Source organism: Eschrichtius robustus, chromosome 1, assembly GCF_028021215.1.
Source record: "Eschrichtius robustus isolate mEscRob2 chromosome 1, mEscRob2.pri, whole genome shotgun sequence".
NCBI lineage: Eukaryota > Metazoa > Chordata > Mammalia > Artiodactyla > Eschrichtiidae > Eschrichtius > Eschrichtius robustus.
The window spans coordinates 738,088-765,243 of NC_090824.1; the positions used below are offsets into that span (position 1 = coordinate 738,088).

General features: G+C 50.7%; 1 protein-coding gene across 3 annotated transcripts in view; it reads left to right on the forward strand.

The window, feature by feature from the left end:
• The window catches only part of BRF1 (BRF1 RNA polymerase III transcription initiation factor subunit), a 71,952-nt gene that overhangs the window by 16,340 nt on the left and 28,456 nt on the right, over positions 1 to 27,156 (forward strand). For 2 of the 3 annotated variants that reach the window (XM_068539393.1, XM_068539402.1), the window contains exons 3-4: positions 10,209 to 10,382; positions 26,101 to 26,132. The exons of the other annotated variant lie outside the window; for it this stretch is intronic. In XM_068539393.1, the coding sequence (XP_068395494.1) occupies positions 10,209 to 10,382; positions 26,101 to 26,132 (206 nt within the window). The remainder of the gene's footprint in view (positions 1 to 10,208; positions 10,383 to 26,100; positions 26,133 to 27,156) is intronic. 3 annotated transcript variants of the gene reach the window in all.

Genomic DNA, 27,156 nt, shown 5'->3' on the forward strand with positions numbered 1-27,156 from the left:
TTGTTTGTTCTTCTTTTTCTAATTCTTTTAGGTGGTAGGTTAGGTTGTTTACTTGAGATTTTTCTTGTTTTTTGATGAAGGCCTGTATTGCTGTGAACTTCCCTCTAAGAATTGCTTACGCTGTATCCCATAGATTTTGTATGGTTGTGCTTTCATTGTTGTCTGTCTCAAGGTATTTGTAGCATGTTATTTAGTCTTCATGTAGTCTCTTTTTTTTTTTTTTTTCTCATTTCTTTCCTGTGGTTGATTTCTAGTTTCATTGGCATTCTGGTCAGAGAAGATGCTTGAAATAATTCCTGTAGTTTTAAATTTGTTGAAGTTAGTTTTGTGCCCTAATATGTGGTCAATCCTAGAGAATGTTCCATGTACGTTTGAAAAGAATGTGTATTCTGGTCTCTTTTTTTTTGGATGTAATGTCCTGAAAGTATCAATTAAGTCTAACTGTTGTATTATTTAGGACCTCTGTTGCCTTATTGATTCTCTGTCTGGAAGATCTGTCCATTGAGTGAGTAGGATGTTAAAGTCTTCTACTATTATTGTATTCCTCTCCTTGTGTGTCTTTATCTCCGTTAGTATTTGTTTTATGTATTTGGGTGCTCCTATATTAGGTGCATATATGTTGATGAGTGTAAAATCCTTTTCTTGTATTGATCCTTTTATCATTATATAGTGTCCTTTATCTTTCCTTATGGCCTTTGTTTTTTTGTTTTGTTTTGTTTTTATTAATTAATTTATTTATTTTTGGCTGCATTAGGTCTTAGTTGCTGTGCATGGGCTTTCTCTAGTTGTGGAGAGAGGGGGCTACTCAGTAGTTGTGGCTCACGGGCCTAGTTGCCCTGCAACATGTGGGATCTTCCCGGACCAGGGCTTGAACCTACTTCCCCTGCATTGGCAGGCGGATTCTTAACCACTGCGCCACCAGGGAAGTCCTGGCCTTTGTTTTAAAGTCTATTTTGTCTGATACGAATAGTGTGACTCCCGCTTTCTTGTCATTTCAGTTTGCACGAAATATCATCCCCTCACTTTCAATCTGTGTGTGTCCTTTGCCCTAAAGTGGGTCTCTTGTAGGCAGCATGTTATAGGCTCTTGTTTTTTTAAAAAATATATTTATTTATTTATTTTTGGCTGTGTTGGGTCTTTGTTGCTGCGCGCGGGCTTTCTCTAGTTGTGGTGAGCGGGGGCTACTCTTTGTTGCGGTGTATGAGTTTCTCATTTCGGTGGCTTCTCTTGCTGTGGAGCATGGGCTCTAGGCACGTGGGCTTCAGTAGTTGTGGCACATGGGCTCAGTGGTTGTGGCTCGCGGGCTTAGTTGCTCCACGGCATGTGGGATCTTGCCAGACCAGGGCTCGAACCCGTGTCCCCTGCATTGGCAGACGGACTGTCAACCACTCCGCCACCAGGGAAGCCTGGCTCTTGTTTTTTTATCCAGTCTGCCACTCTGTGTCTTTTGATTGGAGCATTCAGTCTATTGACATTTAAGGTAATTATTGATACATATGTATTTATTGCCATTTCAGACCTTGTTTTGCAGTTGATTCTTTGTTTCTTTTTTGTTTCTTTTTGTTTTTCTTTTTGTGGTTTGATGATTTCCTTTTATGCTTGTGTTCTTTTTGGTTTTCGTGAATCTGTTGTATATTTTTGATTTGCAGTTGCCCTGTTTTTCAAGTGTGTCAATGCCTTCTTATATCTGCTTGCTTTAGACTGATAGTCATATAGGCTTAAACATATTCCAAAAAAAAAAGAAAAAGAATCTGCATTTTCTTACTGTCCTTCCCCACATTTTATGATTTTGATGTCCCTTTTTACATCTTCATGTTTATCCTTTTGCTGTTCCTTGTGTTTATCATTGCTTTCACAAATAGGTTTTTTTTTTCTTTCTGATCTGTTTACTGGATAATTTAAGTGACTTACTGTCCAATTGTGATTTCCTCCTTCCTATATCTTCTTGTTTCCTTTATATTTAGAGATGACCTTTCAATATTTCTTTCAGGATAGGTTTAGTAATTGCTGTATTCTTTTCGTTTTTGCTTGTCTGAGAAATTATTTTTCCTATTCTAAATGATAATCTTGCTGGGTAGAGTATTCTACAGTAGGTTGCAGAGTTTTCTCTTTCAAGACTTTGAATGTATTTTACCACTCCCTTCTGACCTGCAGTGTTTCTGCAGAGAAATCAGCTGATAGCCTTATGGGAGTTCCCTTGTAGTTAACTCTTTGTTTTTCTCTTGCTGCCTTTAGAATCCTCTCTTTATCTTTAACATTTGTCATTTTAATTATAATATGTCTTAGTGTAGGTCTGTTTGGGTTCATCTTGTTTGGGACCCTCTATGCTTCCTGTATCTGGATATCTGTTTCCTGCTTTAGGTTTGGGAATTTCTCAGCCGTAATTTCTTCAAACACATTCTCAATCCCATTTTCTCTTTCTTCTCCTTCTGGAATCCCTATTATGTGTAGATTGGCCTGCTTTTTGTTATCCCATATGTCTCTTATATTGCTTTCATTTTTTTCATTTGGCTTTCTGTCTGCTGATTTGATTGGGTAATTTCCATTATTCTGTCCTCCAGGTCACTTATTCTTTCTTCTGCATTATTCATTCTGCTCTTCTGCCTTTAGCTCAGCTTTTGTCTCAGCAAATGCATTTTCTAATTTTTCTCCGCCCTTCTCTATAGTTCTAGTTCCTTTTTACAGTAATTTGCATTTCTGTCAATAGCCTTTCTTAATTCTTTCAGTATTTTCATTACTGACTTTTTGAACTTGGTGTCTGTTAGACTGAAGAGGTTTCATTGTTTGTTCCTTCAGGGGAATTCTCTTGGTCTTTTAACTGAGAGTGCTTCCTCTGCCTCTTCATTTTGCTTATGTTTCTCTTTGTGAGTTTAGGAGAAACAAATATCTACTGTAGTCTCGGAGGGCTGTTTATATGCCAGAACGTCTCTGTGTAGGTTGTGTGGGTTTAATATTTTTTTGGCGTGAGGGCTGTTCTTGGTTTGGATGCTTGCTCTCTCTTTCTTCAGCTTGTGCTGGCCTTTATCCCCTTGATAGGGGCGTGCAGGTGCATGGCCCATGCGCATGCTCCCAGGGAGGCGGGGCAGCGGTTGGCTTCCGGTCATGGGTCCCTGGCAGAGGCAGCTGGCTGCACGTACTCCGGGGAGGTGGGGCAGTGGTTGGCGCCAGGTCGAGGGACGCTTGGCAGTGGTGGGCTGCCCACGCTCCGGGAAGGTGGGGGCAGTGACCTGCACCTGCTCACAGGACCCTCGGCAGTGCTGGCCCGCACTGCCTCTGAAGTCTGAGATGGCAGCAGCGAGTAGCGCCCGCCCCTGGAGCTCTTGCAGGCAGTGCCCTGCCGCGTGAGAGCGTGGAGAAAGAAGCTCATATGGTGGGCCTGCTCCTCTCCTCGCGTGCCCCCCACAGCGGCACCCTGCCTCTCTGGCGGGCCCAGGCTTCTTCCTGGACTCCCTCATTTGTGGCGCACCACACCCCAGCCCCCTCAGACTGTCTTCGTGCAGCCAACCCCAGTCCTCTCCTCAGGGTCTGACCTCCAAAGCCCGAGCCTCAGCACCCAGCCCCCACCAGCCCCAGTGGACGGGCGTCTCAGACTGTGGAGAGCCTGTCGGCACTGACCCTCTGTGCAGGTCTCTCTCTGCTCTGCCCTCCCCTCTGTCCTGACAGATCTCCCCACCAGTGAGGGGACTTCCCATGTGTGGAAAGCTTTCCTCTTTCACAGCTCCCTCCCAGGGCATAGGTCCTGTCCTGATTCCTTTCTCTCTTTTTTTTTTTTCTTTTGTCCTACCCAGTTACGTGGAGATTTTCTTGCCCTTTTGGAGGTCTGAGGTCTTCTGCCAGCATTCAGTAGATGTTCTGTGAGAGTTCCACATGTAGATGTATTTTTTATTTTTTTAAATTTTTTGCCATGCCTCGCAGCATGTGGGATCTCAGTTCCCTGACCAGGGATCGAACCCGTGCCCCCTGCAGTGGAAGCGTGGAGTCTTAACCACTGGACCACCAGGGGAGCCCCTGTAGATGTATTTTTGATGCATCTGTGGGAGGTGAGCTCTGCGTCCTACTCCTCCACCATCTTGATCCGCTCCCTCGAGGTTTGCATTTTTCACTGTGGACATCCAGTTGTTACAACACCATTTATCAAAAAGACCATTCTTTCCTAGTCAATTGCATTGGTCCATTTGCCATAAATAAAGTGACCATAGACGGAGGAGTCAATTCCAGACTCTGGTGAGACACCACAGACACACTCTCTAACTGCTGTCACTTGGTCTGTCTGTCTGTCCTGAGCTAGTACTACATTGTCCTGATTACTGCGCATTCCAGTGAAAACGTGGTAGTGTAAGTTCTCCAGCTTTGTTGTTGTTCTTCGAGATTGTCTTGGCTATTCTAGCTCCTTTGCATTTCAAAATAAATGTTAGAATCAGCTTGTTGGTTTCCAAAAGGAAACTTGCCGGTTTTTTGATTGGGATTGCATTGAATCTATAGAGCAATTTGTGGAGAATTGTTCCATTTACTTATGAAATCTGGTAGTTTATAAATTCTCTCCTTCTTCATTAACACTCATGTGGTCTGGGACTAGACATTATTTCTTCTTCCTTTCCCCTCTTTATGGTGGTCATTTATTTTCAGGGCTTTGTTACATTTTTATTGCTGTGTGTTGCTGCACTCTGCAGTGAGGTGCTGAATAGAATGGTGGGATTGGGTGTTCTTGTCTGGTTCCTGACAGTGATGGGAAGCGGTCAGTATTTCTTTGTTACTGAGAATGATGTTAGCATTTTGTCACATGCTTCTTTGTATTATTGAAATGATTATATATTTTTTCTGTTTATTTTGTTATTGTAATTAATTACACTGATTGATTTTGTGAATGTGAAGCTCACCCCTCATTTCTGGAATAAATCTCACTGGGTCTCGATGCATTGTTCTTTTTTTGTTCTCTGTAAGAGCTATGTGTGATTTACCACTTTCTTTAAATGTGTGGAAGAATTTACTAGCGAAACCATCTGGGCTTTGAGTTTTCCTTGTAAGGAGATTTTAATTACAGATACATTTCTTTAACAGGACAATTTTAAATAGGAGTTTACTGGGACCACTTAGATTTTCTATTTCTTCTTGTCAGTTTTGGTGAGATGTGCTTCTCAATTTAATATCTGTTGCAGTAATTCAAATTCAGATTTGTTGTCGTAGTCTTTCATAATATTCTCTTATGCTTTTAATGTGTTTCCTAGATTTTTAGTGATGTTCTCCTTTTATTCCTGACATTAGTAATTTATGCTTTATCCCTTTTTTTCTTGATCGATCTTGCTAGGAATTTATCAATTTAGCAATTGTGTTACTCTTTTCAAAGAGTGAATTTGGCTTTGTTGATCTTCTGCTGTCTGCTTTCTATTTGATTGGGTTCCGTTCTTTATTATTCCCTTTCTTCCACATCTTCTGTGTAGTTCGTTATTCTTTTTTGGCTTCTTAAGTTGGAAACTTCATCAGTTTTTCAGGCTTTCTTTTTCTAATATTTGCATTTAAGCTGTACATTTCTCTAAGCTTTAGTCTAGCTGTAACCTCCAAGTTTTGAGATAGCTATTTCTTTTTTTGTTTGTTTGTTGTTGTTGTTGTTGAAGTATAGTTGATTTACCATGTTGTGCTAGAGATAGCTATTTCTCCTTTTAGTTCTGTGGGGTTTTTAAAAAGTTTTTATTTAAAATAGTGTCAGACTTGCAGACTTACAGCAGAGTCGCAGATATAGCACCCTGAGCATTCCGGTCCCCAGCTTTCCCTTTAACATAGACATGGTCCATAACCTCGGCACAGTGACCCACACTGAGAAGGTGTGGCACGTGGTACAGGGCTGCTGACGACACTGCACACCTGGCTCCCCGTCCCGGTCTGCCCACTCGTGCCCTCTCTGCTTCAGGGTCCAATCAGGGCTCCCGGGCTGCATGTGGCCTCACCTTCCATAGTCTCCTCCCATCTGTGACAGTTTCTCCCAACCTGGACACATTGGAAGAGTCCTGGGTGGGTGTTTTATAGAAGGCCCTCAGTTTGAGTTTGCTGTGGATTCTGGGGGAGATCCCACAGAGACGTGGCACCTTTCTCTTTGCCCCATAGCAGGGCTACCTCAAGTCATATGACTTGTCACAGGTGATGTTGGCCTAGATCACTGCCAGGGTCCTCCACAAAATGTCTCACATGTTTCTTTTCCATCCTCTGTCCCTTAGAAGCAAGTCACTGAGTCCAGCTGCACTCAAGACAGGGGAGGGAAACTGAGTCCACCTCCCCGGGGAGGGGGGATGTTAATGTGCACACGTTACTGGAAGATTGTAGGGAGGAACTTAGTGGCTGTGCAATACGCTGCTTCTCCTTGAAGTCTTGCCTGCTGCTCCCAGTGGCCCTCAGCAGATCCTTCCTGCAGCAGCGCCTTTTGTGCTAAGGCCCTCATCCCCACACCATTTTAGTCTTCGGAATTCTGTCAGGTAGCATTGTCCCTTTCCTGTTAGTTCTGTCAAGTTTTACTTTGTATGTTTTGAAGGTAAGTTATTAAGTCCATACTGTTGCCCACCTTCAAATAAAACAGCCAGTTACCTTACCAGCAACATGAGTTTACTCGGGAGAGGCAGGGGAATTGCATTTCGGGACCCGCAAGCTATGGCAAACCACAGGCAAGTCCTGCAACAAAGGAGAGGAGCCTTACTTTATGGAGTGGGGGGTGGGGAGGAAGTTGGGCGGGGCTGCTTTGAAGGTTTTCCAGTCTCCATTGGAGGAAAGTGAGAGTTGAGGGTGGTGGCGGTTTCTCATTGGCTGGGCTGTTGCTGGGCCGGGAGAAAATCTTCCTTCCTCTTCCCGGGGCAGCGCACCAGCTTCTTCCTGCCCAGAAGCGCAAAGCAAGCTGGGAAGGAGGGCCTGGTGTGAGAGCGCCCCCTTCAGGGCGTCCCGCCTCCGTTTTACGCGAGGTTGTCCCTTATTAATTTCCACACTGTGTAGGATTGTTATTTCTTCCTGTGGTGTTTGTATGTTCTTATCACATGCCCTCTTTATTTCTAATAATCCTTCTTGCCTAAAAGTCTGCTCCCTGTCTGGAGGGAGAGGCCTGCCCATGTCAGCAGTGAGCCTCCCTCTGTGGTTTGTCACCTGGCCGCTGCCCTTCTCCTTTGGGGCTGCATTCTGGGAGGGTCCCTTCTTCCAACTCCTAGCTCTCTTTTTATTTTTATTGATTTATTTATAAATTTATTTTATTTACGTATTTTTGGCTGCGTTGGATCTTCGTTGCTGCACATGGGCTTTCTCTGTTTGTGGCGAGCGGGGGCTACTCTTCGTTGCGGTGCGTGGGCTTCTCACTGCAGTGGCTTCTCTTGTTGCAGAGCACGGGCTCTAGGCGCCCAGGCTTCAGTAGTTGTGGTGCACGGGCTCAGTAGTTGTGGCTCGCGGGCTCTAGAGCACAGGCTCAGTAGTTGTGGCGCACGGGCTTAGTTGCTCCGCGGCATGTGGGATCTTCCCAGACCAGGGCTCGAACCCGTGTCCCCTGCATTGGTAGGCGGATTCTTAACCACTGTGCCACCAAGGAAGCCCCAGACTGTGTCTTATTAATTACAGCCTATTCATACATTTCTATGAATTGACATCTTTCTAGTATTTTGAGGTTATGATGCGGCTTGCAAAGCTCTCTTCTGTTAGCAGTTGGCTTGTGGAGCTTGGTGTTTCTCTCTCTTCATGTTGGCGTTTTCTACAGATTCTCAGTTGTTAGTTCACATTTATACGAATGTGGGTCTTAAACTGAACTCTTTACATCTATAGCCCACCTGGGGCACCCATTGGCTTCTGAGCGCCCCTGGATGTGATCATGGGAGTGGCTTCTAGTGTGTCGCTGCGTGGGGATGGGTGTGACATGCTAGTGCACCGTGAGTCAGGCCAGCTGCACAGGCCCGGCTGGCACTGTGAAGGTCCTTCCGGCCTGAGGGAGGCTTCTGGGGGAAGCCCTGTGGTGTCATGGCTTAGCTTCTTGAGCTGGGCCAGGTTAGACCCTCCTTCCACATGTTCCCGGGGCACTTGCCTGCCCGCACGCTGCTCTGTGTTCATTCTCGTGCTCTCTGCCATCACCACAGTCCTGGAAGGATGCTGTTTGGCCACCGTCTCAAAGGGAGAAGCAGGCCTTATTTTTACAAAATGTCAAAAATTTGAACACCCTGTGTGCTAGTGCATTGCTTTTTTGCATTCATTTACTATTCCAAGGAGAGGAAGCTGTGGTTAGTTAATCAGGAGTCTGTTTTACATGAGTTTGCATTTGTTAATAACACCTTCGTGCATTTAAAAGCTGCACACACGCCTGAGTCATGTGACTTGTTCAGTCTGCCAGTCGTGCTTGCTGAGCTTGCGTGAATTAAAAACTCATTTGGTGGGGGGGTGGGGAGTAACTGCCAGTGGGTACAGGGTTTCCTTTCGGGTGATGAAAATGTACCGAAGTGTGGTAAGGGTCGCACAACTCGGAACATACTAAACCACTCACCTGAAAACATTTTAAGTGGGTAAGTTTTACAGTATGTGAGTTATATTGCAGTAAAGATGTTATAACGTACTGCAATGACTTCAAGCCCCCCAAGCTGCTGGGGGGCCCTGGCCCGTGGTGTGGGGGGTCGGGTTGGGTCCTGGCCTCTGTGAGCTCCTCTGGGGAGCACCTCTCTCTCACCTTCCGTGGCGGGAGTTCCCAAATGCGCACCGAGGAGCTGGTTGGGAGCGAGCCCCCGGCATTAGCAGGTCTCCCATCGGCCGCCCCGTTTACCTCCGAGCTGGCTGGGCTGTGGCGTGGACCGCGTTTGTCTGTCTGGCGTGTCTGGCGTGAGAGCATGCAGTGCTGACGGGGAGCCAGTGCCCACCCTTCCTGTCTTTCTGTCCAGACGGTCAGTATGTCGGCTGTGCCCTGGCCTTGGCTCTGGCGCGGTGTGATCCCACGTCACTTCAGCCTGACCAGAGGCCTCAGAGCTGTGTGGGCTCCAGGCGAGCTTTGCTGGGGGTCGAGGGAGCAGGGCCACAAAGGGCAGGGACGCTTATGGGACGGGCTGACTGCCTGATGCCATGGTCGTCAGGCCCGACCCTTGGCTGCCAGCCTGCATGCCTGTGGCCAGCTCCCCGGGGCGCTGGCTCCCTGGGTGCCCACCTTTGGCCGGCGGTCAGTGTTGGCGTGTGTGGGGTGTGTGGCCCAGACCGTTAGCAGACGAGGCTGGAGGAGACCTCACAGCCCTCGCTTCCCTGAGCCCATGGTCCTTGTCAAAGAGGGCAGCGGAATCGGCTCTTAGCTCTTTGTGGGAGAAGCAGAGGTCCCTGGCCCAGTGTAGGGCGGCCTTCGCCAGAGGAGAGAGGGTCTCGGGTGCCGAGGACACTGGGTGGAACTGGAGTCTGTGCTGGGACCTGTCTGCCCGCTGTGCCAACACAGCACATGGAGGTGGGCATGGGCTGGGCCTGCAGCAGAGACGTAGGAAGCTGTGGACGCTCCGGCTCACAAGGGCGACGCGCGGCCGCGTGCTGGATGGCCCACCGTGACCCGCTGGCGTGTGGGCAGCACGTCTGCTTCCTCTCTTGCTGCTGCCTTTTGGCCCATAGCTTCTGAGACGGCCTCGCTTCAGGAAGAGGTGTGGACGCAGACTGGGGCCCGGGTCAGCTGACATCCTGGCCGTGCGAGGGCCCGCGCCCCTCCCTCCCCGAATCTGCCTGTGCTGCACGTGGCCTCACCGAGGCTGGCGTGGGGGCCTTAGGGAAGGCTGGGTGGGAGTGACCCACCCCCGGCCATGGGAGCAGGAGGTAGAGCCTGGGGAGCTCAGCCACGGGGAGCCGGCGTTTGAGGTTGAGTGTGTGGAACTTGCAGGCCATGTTGTTTAACGGTGTTCAGCGCCAGGCCGGCTGGCCTGCACAGAGCCCTTTCCAGACACCCTGAGCTCAGGGCCCTTGAGAAGGGCCCTTGCCCCCGGGCCTGGACCTGATGCCACTCCAGCCTGGAGGAGAGCATCTCGCGGCACGTGAAATAATAGGAAATTTGTATCCAGTGTCCATACATAAAATTTTACTGGAACCCATGCAGAAAGTGAACTTAAAAATGTAAAAGGAAAAGGGTAAATCTTTACTCTCCATCTTAAATGGCTGAGGCGGTCGTGTGACCCTTTTATTTTTAACGAAGTTGTCATTTAACGGACAGTTGGGAACCCGCGGTAACGTATCATGTTGTGTCCTAGGGAGGCGTCAGATCCATCATCTGGGGAACCAGCTGCAGCTGAACCAACACTGCCTGGACACAGCCTTCAACTTCTTCAAGATGGCCGTGAGCAAGCACCTGACCCGTGGCCGGAAGATGGCCCACGTGATCGCGGCCTGCCTCTACCTGGTGTGCCGGACGGAAGGCACCCCGCGTATCCTTTGGTTTGGGGACCTCTTGGAGGACCCCGTCTTGTCTCCCGGTCAGCCTCCCTCTGCTGTCGGGCTCTGTGTCCCAGTAGCTTAGTGTTTGTGTTTAATGGGAGCACCTTGTTGGGTTCACCGTCTGGACGGACACGAGACGTCCACAGACTGAGGAGCTGGGCGGCTGGGTGCCCGTCCCCCCTCGGCCCCTGGGGAGGACTCTTCAGCATCCTCCTGCGGTTGGCCAGCTGTAGCCAGGCCGGTGTCCCGCGGGGCTGCTGACCTCGCCCCCTCCTCGCCAGCCTCGCCCTCTCCCAGAGCACGGTGCTCTGCTCTCTCCTTGTGCCTGGACGGTGGGCGCTCTCGGCTGCCCTGCAGGCGTTTGCGTGCATCGGGAATTCTGTCCATTGCGCCTTCCTGAAGAGGGCCTTCTGGGGCTTTCTGGCCCCTCCACTTGGCCTCTGTTCTCGCTGCCTCCTCGTGTCTCTTTTCCCTTCGCCTCTTCTTGCGGGACCCACGCTCCTGGCCCTGTGTCCTCGTCCTTATGTGACAGCGCGTCCCCCGTGGCTTCTGAGACAGGGCGCCTCTGAGCATCTGACCTCCTGTGGTCTTCCTTCTGCCCAAGCTTTGGGGATAGTCTGGCAGGATTCTAGGTTGCAAATTGGTCTCCGCAGCATTTGGACAGTGGTGCCCGTAGTCTTCCTGCGTCCCGTGTGCCTGTGGAACAGTTGGATGCCCTGGTTCTGGGCCCTCTGTGAGGGACGGACGGCTGCGTTGCTCTCCGAGCTGCAGCACCTCCTGTTTGTCTTCAGGCTCAGAGGTCCACGTGCGGTGTCCCCAGCGGCCCTTCCCCCGTGGCCTCCCGTCTCCGGCTTCTGGAGTCACTGTGGCTTCTCCCTTCGTGTCTTCTTTGTTCACTCTGCTGCCCTGCTGACCTGTCTTCTGGTCTCCTTTCCTGTTCCCCACTTACTTACCTTTTGCTTTGGGAGAGTTTATCTTCCAGCCAGGCCTGCGTTTCCGCTTTCATGGTTTGAGCCGGAGCAGCTCCGTGTTCTCCGCACCCTTCCTTGTGAGGCGGTCCTGCGAGGCTCTCGTGGGAGCCGCGGCGTCTGGTCTCTCGTAGGAGCGGTGGCCTCTGAGCTCTCTCCTCTCCTGCTGTTCCCTCCGTGTGCCGCGCAGGCTTTCCCCGATGGCGGGTGGCCTGGCCGTCGCCCCTGTTTGCATGGAGTGCTGGAAGGGTCCTGGAGACAGTGTTCGTGGGTGGGCGATCCTCAATATCAGAATCTTGCATTAAAATGTCTTTCAGTTTTTGAAAGGTACCGTTTCAGCATAAAAGGAGCGTTTGTTGCTGGAAGGGATGAAGCTGCGCGCCCTGGCGGCCCCACGAGGTGGCGCGGTGGAGCTCCGTCCGTGGTCACCGCCGTGCCCCGCGGCGAGGCCTGCCCCGGCCTGGCTCAGGCGGGGTGGGGAGCCGGGGGGCTGCAGGGAGGTGCGGGCGCTCGGGTCAGGGCCCCGCTCTGCCTCCTGAGCGTGGCGCGAGCCGGAGCCGGAGCCGCGGGGGCCGCAGGGGCGGTCGGGGCGCGGACACAGGTGTACGGGCGGGCGGGGCTCTGGAGACCCGGCGCTCCAGTCCCCGCCTCTCGCTCCTCCCGCTCCCCTGGGGCGAAGGGGCGGGCACCTCGTCCAGGGGTCCAGGCCTGGCCCCGCCCCCGGGTGGAGGAGAGTGGGCGGGCCCAGAAGCCCCGCCCCTCCCGCCCACACCCGAGGGGTGGGTGCCTCCCACACGGTGGAGCGGCGTGCCGCCTTTAGAGGAACGTGACCCAAACGTCCAGATGAGGCAGATCCAGACAGAGAGCAGATCCGTGGGTGTCGGGGACTGGGGGTGGTGACTGGGGGATTGGGGGCTTTCTTTTTTTTTTTTTTTTTTAATTTATTTATTTATTTATTTATGGCTGTGTTGGGTCTTCGTTTCTGTGCGAGGGCTTTCTCTAGTTGCGGCAAGCGGGGGCCACTCTTCATCGCGGTGCGCGGGCCTCGCACTATCGCGGCCTCTCTTGTTGCGGAGCACAGGCTCCAGACGCGCAGGCTCAGTAGCTGTGGCTCACGGGCCTAGTTGCTCCGCGGCATGTGGGATCTTCCCAGACCAGGGCTCGAACCCGTGTCCCCTGCATTGGCAGGCAGATTCTCAACCACTGCGCCACCAGGGAAGCCCCTGGGGGGGTTCTTTTTGAGGGATAAAAATGTCCTAAAGTTAGATTATGGTGATGTTTGCATAGCTCTGTAAATAGACTAAGAGCCATTGAACTGTACACCTTGAACAGGTGCATTTGTGGCCCTGACTTTGACCTTGAAAAGCTGTTAAAGATGAGACAGCAGTGTGCGGGGAGTCCAGCGCTCTGGCTGGTGGGCCTGCCGGTGGTCCCCTCAGGATGGCCGTTTGGGGGGTGGCGGGGGGGGCCACAAGTGTGACACGGTCCTCTCCTCTTCTGGTTGACGGCACTCCCCTGCCCCCATCCCCCAGCGGGGGTCCCCAGACTTGTGCTGGCCAGGCCTGGGCTCCCACCCCCCTTCCTGCTCCTTCACCCTCCCGGCCCCCTGGCTTGCTCTGTGTCTGCCACCCTGCCAGTGCCACCTCCTTTTCTTCCACGTAAATTCCAAGCCCCTAGAGCGCATTTGAAGGCTTCATTTACTCTCTTCTCCTTGCCCCAGGCTGCCCTCCTGTCTCTGCTGCCTGGGGCTGCACTGGCCCTGAAGACAGCGCCTCCCTCTCCCCGACCCACAGAGGGTAAAGCCCTCGCTGGGACAGGCTGAGGAGAGACCTGCTCTCGAGACCGTCCGTCCCTGGGTGGGCATTTGGCAGAAACTTTCAGGCTGTGAGCAGACACCCCTGTTGCTGCCGGGCAGGTGACCCGGCCAGCGCGTCTTCCCGAGCTGTGTGTCCAGATTGTTACTGGAGCTTTTTAAAAATTTATTTATTTATGTATTTTAAAATATTTATTTATTATTTATCTGTTTTAGCTGTACCAGGTCTTAGTTGCAGCACGTGGGATCTTCGGTGTGGCACGTGGGATCTTTAGTAGCGTCACACAGACTCTTAGTCATGGCATGCATGCGGGATCTAGTTCCCAGAGCAGGGATCGAACCCGGGCCCCCTGCATTGGGAGCGCAGAGTCTTAACTACTGGACCACCAGGGGAATCCCCCCCCGCTTTTTTTTTTTTTTATTTTAACATAGACCATCTTCAAAATCCCTATTGAATTTTTTACAATATTGCTTCTGTTTTATGTTTTGATTTTTTTGGCCTTGAGGCATGTGGGATCTTAGCTCCCTGACCAGGGATCGAACCCGCACTCCCTGCATTTGAAGGCGAAGTCTTAACCACTGGACTGCCAGGGAATTTATTTATTTATTTATTTATTTATTTATTTATTTATTTGGTTGCACTGGGTCTTAGTTGTGGCAGGCGGGCTCCTTAGTTGCGGCTTGTGGGCTCCTTAGTTGTGGCTTGCCAGTTCCTTAGTTGCAGCACGTGGGCTCCTTAGTTGTGGCATGTGAACGTTTAGTTGCGGCATGCATGTGGGATCTAGTTCCCTGACTGGGGTTCGAACCCAGGCCCCCTGTATTGGGAGCGTGGAGTCTTATCCACTGTGCCACTAGGGAAATCCCACCGCAACTTTTTGTGAAACACATCCATGGGAGGTGTGTTTTTGCCCACAGCTATTTTTTAAGTCTTTGGTATTTACTGGGTTCCAGCCGAGCTGCCAGCAGGCCTGTGTATGAGCAGGTGAGCCCTAGCAATGGTCTAGGCCAGGAGGCTGCTGTCACCTGTCACCCTTTCTGTGTAGAGCGTGCCGATGGCCACAGCCGTGTCCTGCCCACCGCGACCTTCAGATCTTCTTCTCTCCCAGGCTTCAGACACCGGGGGTCTTGTTAACAGCGGTTCAGGTCTGCAGATCTGGGGCGGGGGGGTGGGCTTCCAGACTGAGCTTCTGTCCCTCTCCTCAGGTTCACCTGGGGATCTTCTTTCTTGGAGGGCAGTGCAGCTGGGGACTCCCTTCTCCCCAGCCCACCATTACCTGCTTCCCTCCGCCCCTCCCCCGCTGCTTGCCTCCCCAGGGACAGCCTAAGAATTGAAGAGAATTGTTTATTTAAATAAATTTATTTATTTTATTTATTTATTTTTGGCTGTGTTGGGTCTTCGTTGCTGTGCGTGGGCTTTCTCTAGTTGCGGCAAGTGGGGGCCACTCTTCGTTGCGGTGCGCGGGCCTCTCGTTGCAGTGCCTTCTCTTGTTGCGGAGCACGGGCTCTAGGCATGTGGGCCTCAGTAGTTGTGGCGCACAGGCTTAGCTGCTCCGCGGCATGTGGGATCTTCCCGGACCAGGGCTCGAACCCGTGTCCCCTGCATTGGCAGGCGGATTCTCAACCACTGCGCCACCAGGGAAGCCCTAAATAGACTTTATTTTTAAGAGCAGTTTTAGGTTCACAGCAAAATTGAGAGGAGGGTACAGAGATTTCCCATACCCCCCAGTCCCCACACATGCACAGCGTCGCCCGGGATGGGCATCCCCCAGAGCGGAGCATTGTTACCAGTGGTGAACCCACAGTGATGCCTCATCATCACCCAGAGTCCGTGGTTTACCTTGGGGCTCACTCTTGGTGTAGCACATTATGTGGGTTTGGGCGAACGTATAATATGATGATATGCATCTATCATGATGGTATCATGCAGAGAGTATGTGGTCAAGAGAAGGCCTCAGGGTGGCTGATTAGCGTTTATCAGCAGGCACTCAGCATCACTGGGCATGAGGAAGTTGCAAATTCAAACCCATGCCAGGCAGAGATGGAGAGGACCGCCCAGTGTTGGCCAGCCTCGGGCCTCTGGAGCTCTGTGACCTGCTGGCAAGTGTGTCCTGCCTGCCAGCGTCCAGTGGTGCTGAGCATGGGCACACCCTGGGGTCCAGCAGGCATGTCCTGGGCCGAGGCCGGGGCTGGGCATCTGCGTGGAAGGTAGCCTCCCTGTCCTAGCTGCCCTCCACCTCTCGGCAGTGTCTTTTTTTTTTTTTTTTAATTTTAAATTTTAAATTTTAAATTTTATTTATTTATTTATTTATGGCTGTGTTGGGTCTTCGTTTCTGTGCAAGGGCTTTCTCTAGTTGCGGCAAGTGGGGGCCACTCTTCATCGCGGTGCGTGGGCCTCTCACTGTCACGGCCTCTCTTGTTGCGGAGCACAGGCTCCAGACGCGCAGGCTCAGCAATTGTGGCTCACGGGCCTAGTCGCTCCGTGGCATGTGGGATCTTCCCAGACCCAGGGCTCGAACCTGTGTCCCCTGCATTGGCAGGCAGATTCTCAACCACTGCGCCACCAGGGAAGCCCCTCGGCAGTATCTTTTGATGAACAGAGTTCTTAATTCTAATGAAGTACAATTTATCCGTCTTCTCCTTTGTGATTAATGTTTTTGTGTCCCGTTTAAGAAATCTTTGCCCCAAATCCTGGAAATATTCTCCTGTGTTCCCTTCTGGAAACTTTTGGTTTTACATTTCCCATTGGATTGAGGACTTCTAAGGGGTTGGTCTGTGTGTCTGTTGTGAGGAGATGGTCAGAGTTTGCTGCTTTCCACTGGGTGTCCAGGTGACAAGGTGCCATCTGCTGACAACAATTCCTCCCAGCGCACAGTGGTGGCACCACTGTTTTGAACTTAGGTGGGGGTCTATTGCTGCCGTCTCTGACCCCTTCTGCTGGTCTGTTTGTGCCAATACCAGACTGTTATCGGTATGGCGGGTTTATAACCTGTCTCAGGATCTGTGGCATGAGACCTTGAATCCCAGCTCTTCTTCTGCCTCAGGGGTGTCTGGGCTGTTCGTGGCCCTCTGTTTTTCTGTATAAATTTTTAAATCAGATTGTCCATTTCTGTAAAAAAAACTTCTGGGATTCTGATTGGGGTTTGTGGATCAATTTGGGGAAAATTGACATTCATTTTAACAATACTGAATCTTCCAACCTATCAATATCCCTTCTTTCTTTTTAAATTTATTTATTGTATTTTTTTGGCTGCGTTGGGTCTTGGTTGCTGCGCGCGGGCTTCTCTCTAGCTGCGGCGAGCAGGGGCCACTCTTCCCTGCAGCGTGCGGGCCTCTCATTGCGGCGGCTTCTCCTGTTGTGGAGCATGGGCTCTAGGCGCGCGGGCTTCAGCAGTTGTGGCATGCAGGCTCAGCAGTTGTGGCTTGTGGCTCCAGAGCGCAGGCTCAGCAGTTGTGGCACACGGGCTTAGTTGCTCCGCGGCATGTGGGATCTTCCCAGACCAGGGCTTGAACCCGTGTCCCCTGCATTGGCAGGCGGATTCCCAACCACTGCGCCACCAGGGAAGCCCTCCCTTATTTCTTGAGGTATTCTCTGCTTTCTCTCATTTTTGATGAGGAGGTCTTACACTTTGTTCGTTAGTTTTATTCCTAAGTATTTGTGTTTTGAGCTAAGGTAAATGGTAGCTTTTGTTTCCAGTGTACAGAAGTACAGTTGAGGTATGTTGATGTTATATCTAAAAATACAAAATTCAGTGAGTAATCTTACTAATTGAACTTTGGGATGTCTTGTTTTGTTTTCTTTTTCTTTTTTAAAAATTTCTATTTATTTTTGGCTGTGTTGGGTCTTTGTTGCTGCATGCGAGCTTTCTCTAGTTGCGGCTAGTGGGGGCTGCTCTTCGTCGCGGTGTGTGGGCTGCTGATTGCGGTGGCTTCTCGTTGCAGAGCATGGGCTCTAGGCGCACGGGCTTCAGTAGTTGTGGCACGCGGTCTCAGTAGCTGTGGCTCGCGGGCTCTAGAGTGCAGGCTCAGTAGCTGTGGCGCACGGGCTTAGTTGCCATCTGCACGCCTGTGGTGCCCTGTGGGGTGTGAAGGGGTTGCGGGGGCCGGGGAGGTACATCCTCGGCTCTGTTCTGGCTCCGGAGAGCGTTTCCAGCCCTTTGCCTTAGACGTCTGCTCTAAGATACCTTTATCAGGTAACAGGTTGAAGGTGTTTCCTTTTTCCTAATTGCCAGGAGCTTTTATTGTGAAGGGTGTTGAGTCATCTATGTATGTATTGGTATGATCATCATGTGGGGTTCTTCCCCTTAATCTGTGCCGAGGTGAATTACACTGACTGATTTTTTGTGGGGGGGGGGGTTGCCACGCCACGTGGCTTTCGGGATCTTAGTTCCCCGACCAGGGATCCAACCTGGGCCCCCTGCAGTGGGAGCTCGGAGTCCTAACCATTGGACCACCACACTGCCTGATTTTTAAGGTTAAACCACCCTTGCATACCCAGATGTGGTCATGCCAAGTTACCCTCTCCAGGTATTGCTGATATTTTGGGTGGAGCTGTGCTGGTGGCCTGTCTTCTTGCAGTGTCCTCGTCAACTGGGTGTGTCGCAGTCGTGCTTGCCCCGACACCGCTGGGAGGTGCCCCCTCGTGCTCTGCACCCTGGGCAGTCCAGCGGTGACCAGTACTGTTTCCTCTTGAAATGTTTGGGAAAACTCACAGCGAAGCCATCGGGGCCTTTAGCTTTCTTTGTGGTAAGATCGTACTTGTGGCTTCAATTTCTATAGTAGATGTGGAACTATCCAGCCTTTCTGCTTCTCATTCCAGTTTTGCTAGGTTGTATTTTGCAAAGCCTTTGTCTGTGTCACTTCAGAGACCAGATGTATCAGAGTAAAGTTATCCTTAACATTCCCGGTTTCCCTTTCGTGTCTGTGGCACTTGTAGTGACGACCCCGCTGTCATGTCTTACGTTTGTAATTTTGCCTTTTTTCTCTTTGATCCGTGTTGCTAGGGGTTGCCAGTTTTATTAGTCTTTTCCTTGGTAATGGCTTTGTTGAGATGAAATTCACCCGATATGTTGTGCAAGTCACTGGTTTTCAGTTACATGCACACAAGTGTGCAACCGTCACCACAGTCAACGCTAGAGCACTGTCATCGCCTCGGAAGGGACGTCTCTCATGCCACCAGTCCTAAACGAGCAGCAGCCTGCTTTCTGCCACTCTCTGTTTGCCTGTTCTGGACATTTCATGTAAATGGAATCATATAAGCTATCACTGGAGCTCTGTGTTTAACTCTGTGAGGCACTGCTGGACTGTTTTCCAAAGTAGCTGGACTATTTTGCATTCCTGCCAGCAGTGTAGGAGGGTTCCAGTTTCTCTACAGCCTCACCAGAGCTTTTATCAGCCTTCTTAAAGAACCAGACTTTTGCTTTGTTGTTTATCTGTATTGTACGTTTATTTTATATTTCATTGATTTACTTTTATTATTTCTTTCCTTCTAATTTCTTTCGGTTTAATTTACTATTTTCAGCTTTCTTAGGTTCTTGATTTTCATTTTTTCTGTTTCTCCTAATACAAGCATTTGAGACTATAAATTTCTCTCTAGGCAGGTTTTAGTTACATCACACAGTTTTGATGTGTAACATTTTTACTATGATCAGTTCAAAATATTTTCTAATTTCCATTTTTATTTCCTTTAGATATTAAGTCATTTAGAAGTGTACCACTTGTTTTGAAAACAGTTGGGAGTTTTCTAGTTACCTCTGTATTATCAGTTTCTAGTATAATTCCATTGTGGTCAGAGGACAAACACTGAATGATTTCCCTTTTTTCCCAGTGTGCTGAGATTTGATTTACAGCTCAGCGCATGGTCTATTTTGGTGGCCGCGTCATGTGCACTTCAAAGGAATGGGTATCTGCACCTGTTGGGTGGAGCAGTCTATAAATGTCCATTAGGTCAAGTTGGTTAGTCCCGTTCAAATCATCCTTGCCGATTTTTCAGTCCCCTTGTTCTAAAGAAGAGTGTTAAAATTCCCACTGCAGATGTGGACTTATCTACTTTTCCTTTTATCTTGTTTGTTTCCCATTATATTCTTTTCTTTAAATAAATTTTTTTATTTTATTATTTTATTTTATTTATTTTTTGTTCTTTTTGGCTGCGTTGGGTCTTCGTTGCTGTGCGTGGGCTTTTCTCTAGTTGTGGCGAGCAGGGGCTACTCTTTCTTGTGCACGGGCTTCTCATTGCGGTGGCTTCTCTTGTTGCGGAGCATGGGCTCTAGGCACGTGAGCTTCAGTAGTTGTGGCTCGCGGGTTCTAGAGCGCAGGCTCAGAAGTTGTGGCGCATGGGCTTAGTGTCTCCGCGGCATGTGGGATCTTCCCGGACCACGGGCTCGAACCCGTGTCCCCTGCATTGGCAGGCGGATTCTTAACCACTGTGCCACCAGGGAAGCCCTCCCATTATATTCTGATGCTGTGTTAAGAGGATACAGATTCAGGATTCTGTATCTTCCTGGTGGAAATGACGCTTAACATTATAAAATGTCCCTCTTTATCACCAAACGCTTTTCCCCTTAAATTCTGCTGTGTTGGGTGTTAGTATAACTATACCCGCTTTCTTTTGCTGAGTATGTGCGTGGTCTGTCCTTTCCCATATTTTAAAATTCAATGCTTTGTGATATATTTAAGGTATGTTTCTTATAAGCAGCATATAATTGCTACTGAACCAAACTTAGGTCCACTTGCCCACACACAGTAAAGCCAACCTACTGACACTGGTTGTGGTGAAGGAAAGTGCAGGGTTTATTGCAGGCGCCAAGCAAGGAGTCCAGGCAGCTAATGCTCAAAAGAGCCAAACTCCCCAGAGGCTTTCAGGGAAAGGTTTTTAAAGACAGAGTGGGGGAGGGGGTTGTGGGGGCACGATCAGCTCTTGGACGCTCTTCTGATTGGTTGTTGGTGAGGTAATCGGGAGTCAGCATCCTCAGCCTTCTGGTTCCAACTGGTCTGGGGTCTACAGGCTTGTGGTCACCATGCAGTTAACTTCTTCCACCCGATGGGGGTTTCAGTATCTGCAAAACAGCTCAAAGAGCGTGGCTCAGAATAGTACCTATTGCCCTTGAGGAGGAACTAAAGGTCCTTGCCTTTGTTTAATGGCCAAATTGGTATTATTTTGTCTTGCTTGACTGTTGTCCTTTCCTTCTGCAATTTTTTTCACTGCTCTGGTTAAATTTATTCTTTGACTAAAGTTTTTCTACAGACAAAAGGCAGGTGGAGGGCTTGGGTGAAGTGGAGGAGTCCTGTTCTGGGAAGGCCCCATAGGGTCCTGCTCGGTTACATAATTATGTGTATTTGTCTAATTTTTTTATCTAGTCTTAAAACATTTTTTATTGGAGAATTTCATCCATTTAAATTCAATGTGCTTATTGATATATTTGAATTTAATTCTAATATCTTACTATTTTCTGTTTGTTCTCTGTTTTCCCTTTCTTACAACCTCTTAGAGTAATCAAGTATTTCGTTATTCTGTTTTCCTTCAAATACTTTGTTATTTATTTACTTATTACTGCTTTGGTGGTTACCCTAGAGACTGTGTCCTGTGCCCTTGACCTTAAGTTAGAAGCTGGCCTTTCCTGGCAGGACGCGCTCTCCCGGGCCCTGCTAGGGGCACTGTGGGCACTGCTTCCCCAGCCGTTAGTGTGTTCAGTCACACCTACTTGCTCTGACCCTTTCCATTCCTGTGTTTCTGTGGTTTCATCTGGGATCGTTGTCCTCTGTCTGAAAAACAGTATGCCTGCTAGGAAAAGACTCCTTCAGCTTTTATGTGAAAACATCTTTGTTTTGTCCTCATTTTGAAAGATATTTTCAGTGAGTGTGGAATTCTGGGGCAGCAGGTGTTTCTCCTGGAGCTGTACTGCTGTCGTCCCGCTTCTGCCTTCCGCCTTCCGTGGTGCTGTGGAGTGGGCTTTACATCATCTTGTCACTGTTTGAAGGTTACCGTCTCTTACCACTACCTGCTTTTAAGAAATATCTTTTTCTTTCAGGGGTTTGACTCTGATGTACTTAGATGTGGTTTTCTTTCTATTTGTCCAGCTTGTTATTTGTAGAACTTCTGGAATTTGTGACTTAATGTCTTTTGTCTGTTTTGGGGAAATCTTGGGAGGTATCTTTTCAGACATAGTTTCTCTGCCGTTCTTTCTCTGTTCCCTTTCTAGGATCCCAGTTACACACACGTTAGACCCTTTCCTCATGTCTCAGGTTGTGTTGTGTATTTTCCATTCCGTTTTTTTTATTTTTCCTGTCTCTGTTTCACTCTGAATGTTGTCCAGTGACCTGTCTTGAGTTCTTTCATCCTTTCCTTTGCAGTGTCTAACTGGTTGTTAAACCCATCTATTAACTTCCTAACTTCAATGATGGTTTTACATTAGATTCTTTTATTAGATTCCAGTTCTTTGGTAAAATTCTCCGTCTCTGCAGTTATATGAAAGCCTTTAGTAACTCCAACAGTGGGGTCATTGGTGGTTCTGTTTTTATTGTCTGAGTTTTCTTTTGGTTTTGGTTATTTGGTCCTGTCTGTTGTCATACTTGGTAAGTTTTTATCGAAGTGCTGGATGTAGTGTTTGAAAACCTGTGGCAACTGTGGATAATTTTGCGCCCGCAGGGGACTTCGTTTCCTCTGGCAGGCAGAGAGTTGTGGGGAGCTAGCCCGGGTTCAGTGGAGGCTGGCCCGTCTGGGTCCTCACTGCATATCTTGGGATGTGCTCGGCTCAGGACCTGGGCAGGACCTGGCAGTGCCATCACAGGGGTCCCTGCCCACTTTCTCTTCTCCAAGCTGACTGCCGCTGGCCGTGGCGTTAAGCCTTTGCACCCTTGTGGCCGTGCGGAGCAGGAGCTGACCAGGGCCTGGAGGGAGCCTGAGTGCATGGTGTTTGGCCCACTTCTTGACAGTTGGGTCCCTCGAGGCTGTCTTGTAAGTCCCTGAGTCCTACATTTTATCTTCCCTCGGGTGGGACTCTGTGAGCTCCAGGCTGTGGCCTTGACCTCTGCCTTCTGCTGTGGGGGCAGCCAGTGCCCTGAGGGGGAGCAGGAGCAGCTGGCAGGCCCCCTGGCGCAACAGGAAGCCCTTCCTTTTCCTAGGTGGCTCCTGGCTGCTGCCCAACCCCCCCCACCACGCACCTCCGCGTCCAGGCGCCGCCCTCCCTTGTCACACAGCCCTGTAACTCCCCTTGATGCCTGCTTCCACTCCCGGCCCCTTTGAGGATTGCCTCCGGGACTTGGGTGGTCTCTTCGAGCCTTACATCAGGGCTGCATGTCGCTGTGCAGGTACAGCTGCACTGCCAGGTGATAACCGGTGCAGCAGGACACCAGGGAGAGGTGTCCTGGTGGCCTTTGTCCTTGGTAGGGCGTGGCTGCGAGCTCCTGCTCTAAACAGAGCTGTGGGCCGGCTCGTGAATAACTGCCAGCTGGTGCTGGCTGCCTGGGGAAGGGCTCGCCAGAGCAGGGGGCACCCCGCGGGGTTGGAGGGTGGGTGGGTGCTGGGCAGGTCATCCTTCTCAGGGAGGTCGAGGTTTGGCTCTTTAGTGGTGATGGCACCGTTGTTCCTGGGACTCACCGTCTCGTGTCCGGTACGGCCCCAGGAGGGTGCTGTTGGCTCACGTGGCTGCACCCCTGGCCTCACTGTTCATCCTAAAGTGTGGCGTCCACGCACACACATGACATTTCGGACCTCTGGATGTTCAGGGGCAGTTTTTCACCTGGAGAGACACTGTATCAGAGGCAGCGTAGACGAATATCACGTTCTTTTGACCTTTACTTCTGCCTTATTTAAATCTCTGTAAACTTTTCCTTTGACCAAAAATGAGTCTCAGTTTAAATCGGGTCCTGTCTGTGATTGTTTTCCCAGCAGTGCTGTGTGGGCCCACCAGAGGGTCTCCCATCCCCTCGGGGCGGAGCTACTCCTAGGCCCCAGGGGCAGTGGTGGCCCAGTGTGGGCCGCCGCATGCTTTCTAAACCCACTGGACGCACTCTGGTCTTTGGACCCTCAGGAACGTCCAGGATCTTCTGAAGGTGTTTTATCCGCCACCCTTCTTTGTGCTGATGCACCTCTTCTAGGACAGGCACTGAAGTGGGTGTTCGTTGAGCAGAAGTGCCGCCTGCTAGAACACGACTGGGCCCCAGGAGGATGGGAGGGAGACAGAGAGGCCGACAGAACTACACTCATGCTGAGCCAGGGCTTCACGCAGGCCTCGTCTGTGGGCTTACTTACCGTCCCAGCAGGTTTGGGGGTCTGGGGTCTCTGCACTGAGGTTGGACGCAGCTGCCTAGCAAAAGAGAATGGCTGCTGGGAAGGACACTGGCCCAGGGGCCAGCCAGACAGGAGACTTTTCCAAGCCATAGAACCCCAAACGCCCATCAGTTGGACCCAGTGAGGCCCGGGGGGCGTTGGTGGGCTCTGGCCCAGGATGCGGCCTGAGGGGGGCGCCTCGTTCAGGAAGCACGTAATTCAGATCATCCTGCTCAGAGAGGAACCAGGGCTGTCTAGACATTCCTGTGGACACGGGTCAGGTGTCCTGCCATTGTCATTTCAAGGACAGCAAATGTCATTTCATTGTAACTTGGTTAAAAGTTGAATCCCAATCTCCTTTTTAAAATATACACATTTCCCCCCCCATCATTTTATTATGAAAAATATCAAACACGTGGCAAAGTTGAAAGGATTGATTATGCAGTGGGCGCCCCCCACCCCAGTGGCTCCATCCACACCTTGCTAGTCTATGCTCGGCCCCCTCCCACCCGCCAGCCGTCCCTCAGACTGTCCTTTTTTGGTGTTTTTCAAAGTAGGGTGCAGACATCTATCCAGTGCCCCCAAGCCCTTCAGCAGGCAGATTATTAACTGACTAGATACCAGTATTTGTTTATGGTTCTTATTTCCTTTTAAGGTAAAATTGGCATAAAACGAAATGCACAAGTCTTCATCATGCCATTTGATGAGTTCTGAGGAGTGCACGTGTCTGTGCGACCAGGTCTTCTGTCGGGATGCAGGGCGGCACCAACACCCCACCCCAGAGGCACCCGCTCTCCTGGTGACGCCCGTGGGTTAGTTTTGCTTGTTCTGGAACGCCCTGTCCGGGATGTGGGTGTGTGCTCTTCCTGCAGGTCTGTCGCCTGGCAGGCCTCTGCCGTCTTGTCTCCATGGGGCGAGTGTGTGACAGGTCATCGGTGTCTCTGTCGACGGACACCCGGGCTGTTCCCGGTCTTTGCTCTTGTGCCGGAGCTGCTGTGAACATTCTTTCGTCCTCTCCTCGTGGTCGGAGGCCCTCGAGCAGGGCCGGTGTTCCACTGGGCGCCCTGCCGGCGGGCGTGGCAGCTGCGGTCATCTGTTGCTGTTGTAGGGGTGCTTTAGTTTGCTTTTCTGTGATAGCTGCTGAGTTGGGGGGCTCTTTGCTTCATGAAACATCTGTTCAAAACTTTTGCCCGTTTTTTTTGCATTTATTTTATTAGTATTATTTTAAAAATAGACTTCATTTTTAAGAGCAGTTTTAGATTTATGAAGAAATTGTGCAGAGTTCCGTCTTCTCCACCCAGCACAGAGTTTCCCTATGATCAGCTCATGTTAGTGTGCTGTATGTTACAATTGATGGACCCGTGTTGATACGGTACTGTTAACTGAAGTCCATAGCTGATGTGAGGGCTCACTCTTGGTGGTCCACGCTCCACGCGTTTGACGAGTGAAAGGCCACGTGTCCGCCATCGTGGTGTCATACAAGTGGCTTCGCTGCCCTGAAAATCCCGTGCCCCGCCTGTTCATCCTCCCACCTGACCCTTGGCAACCCCTGACCCTTTCACTGTCTCCAGAGTATTGCCTTTTCCAGAATGTCTTAGAGTTGGAATCTTACGGCATATAGTCTCTTGGTTATGTTAATTTGTTCTGTCGTCACCGATTCCCGCTCATATATTTACGGTGGTCTTCCTTTCATTTCTTGTGATTTCACTTCTCTTTTTTTCAAAGTTCTTCTCACTAGTTTGTTGGTCTGCACTGTGGCATTATCTGTCTTCCTGTGACTACACTCCCTGATGAAACGTCTGCCTTCATACGGAGAAACAAGGTGCCTTTGATTCAAGGACCTTGGAGGCCATGTTCAGACGCTCGCCGCCTGGTGTGAGGCTTTGGCATTGGGACTTCCTTTCTCCTTGCTCTGTTGGGCCCAGGATTTCCTTCTGGACACCTGGTCTGGGCTCTGGTTCAGCATCATGGGGATTTCTTAGTCACTTCTCAAAGCCATAGCACATCCATGAATGACACTAATTTCACTTCATTTGACAAGTTGCCTTTCTCAGTGGCTTGTGCTTTATATTTCTGTGTATGTGTCTGGCTGAGTTTTGAATCGCTTAGGACATATTCTGGTTTCTACTTAACCATCTGCTGAGAGCAAGGACAGGTCCCACGCCAGAGTCCCCACAGCTGCCCCCTCAAGCACCAGTACCGTAGTGGTGCCTGCCGGCCACCAAAGGTGGCCTGGTGTGTGTGTCTGTCCCCCAGGAGCCTTGAGTCCTGGGACAGAGGACACTGCTGGGCACCTGGCAGCCACTCAGTGGATGCTCGTGAGACGCAGTGAGTGTGGTCACGCACTTCTTGGGCAGGCCGGGGCAGGAGGCCCCCTCGGAGCAGGGGACTCCTGGCTGGGCAGGGCCCACACAGATGCGGGGCCGTCCTGCAAAGGCAGTTGCACTCCAAGAACCGTGTTGCAGGCCCCCACCCCAGCTCCACTCCCCCTTGTCCGGTAGTGACTCGGAGGTCTCCCAGAAGGTGAGCCCTGATGCGGCTGCCTCACTCTGCCCTCATGGTCCAGTGCTGAGCTTAGGTCTGCAGCCAGGCTCTGCCTCCTGGAAGTTGTCGGGTGGCCGGAGCCTGTGGGCCTGGGCACTGCTCCTTGACTCCCCTTGCAGACATGCTCCTTGACCTCAGCGACCTGCTCCAGGTAGATGCATTTCCTTTCTCAGTCCCTTTCCTGCCCCGGTTGGGAGGGTCCACAGGCGAAGGACACACAGGGTGTGGGTCTCTGTTTGGAAACTGGCAAACAGAGTGGGTAGGGAGACAGTGGACACAGGGTGATGGTGTTGTCCCGGGGGCTGGGCAGCCCTGGCCTTAGAGCCAATGGAGAGACCCAGGTGAACTTTGTCCAAGGCAAGGGAGATTCTTTAAAAGAAAAAAAAAATGGACTCACATGCATACGTTTTAAACAATATAAAAACTTACATTTACAGTCTATTTAGAGAAACTTGCTTTCTGAGTTCCAGGAAGGCACCTCTCATTTCCAAATGCCTGACGGTAATGGGAAGACCCAACAAGAGGGACACCTGTGTGGATGGGACACTCACGGGGTGGGAGCAGCGCTGGGGCGGAGCCGCTGCAACTCCGCACTTGTCCCTGGTGGTGGCGCTGGGGCTGGGGTGAGCTTGGCCCCGTGCCCTGGAGCTGGGCTCTGTGGCGATCATTCCACTGAGGGCTCGGAAGGAGAACTAATGTCGTGGAAAGCAGCCGTGACCGCAGTGTGAGGACTCATGCAGGACTCGCAGGAATCCCACGGCCCCGGGGAAGCTTCCTCGCGAGCCTGGCGCTGTGCTGCCCGGGTGCTGGGCCTTCAGTGCCCTCGGTGCCGGCACACAGACCTTCACTGAACTCAGATGCCGCCTGCATTTGTGTTCTCTCAGGTGCCTTTATAAATGGCATCTCTCAGGAGCCCTGTTGAAACATTCAGGGGTCACGCTAAACATAATCCCTTGGAATCGTGAAAATCCAGCACTCCATGTGCCGTGTTTGGTCAGGGCAAGGCCACGTGGCCTGGTTTCCATCCTGGTGACTCCCCAGGAAGGACAGGAGTGAGGGCTCGCACAGGACAGCGCTCCAGAAGTGCTTGGGCGCCGCTTGGGAGGGAGAGGGAGGTGTTCCAGTACTTTCTTGCTTCACACATTGGGAAGCGGGACACCAGTCAGGGTTCAGGT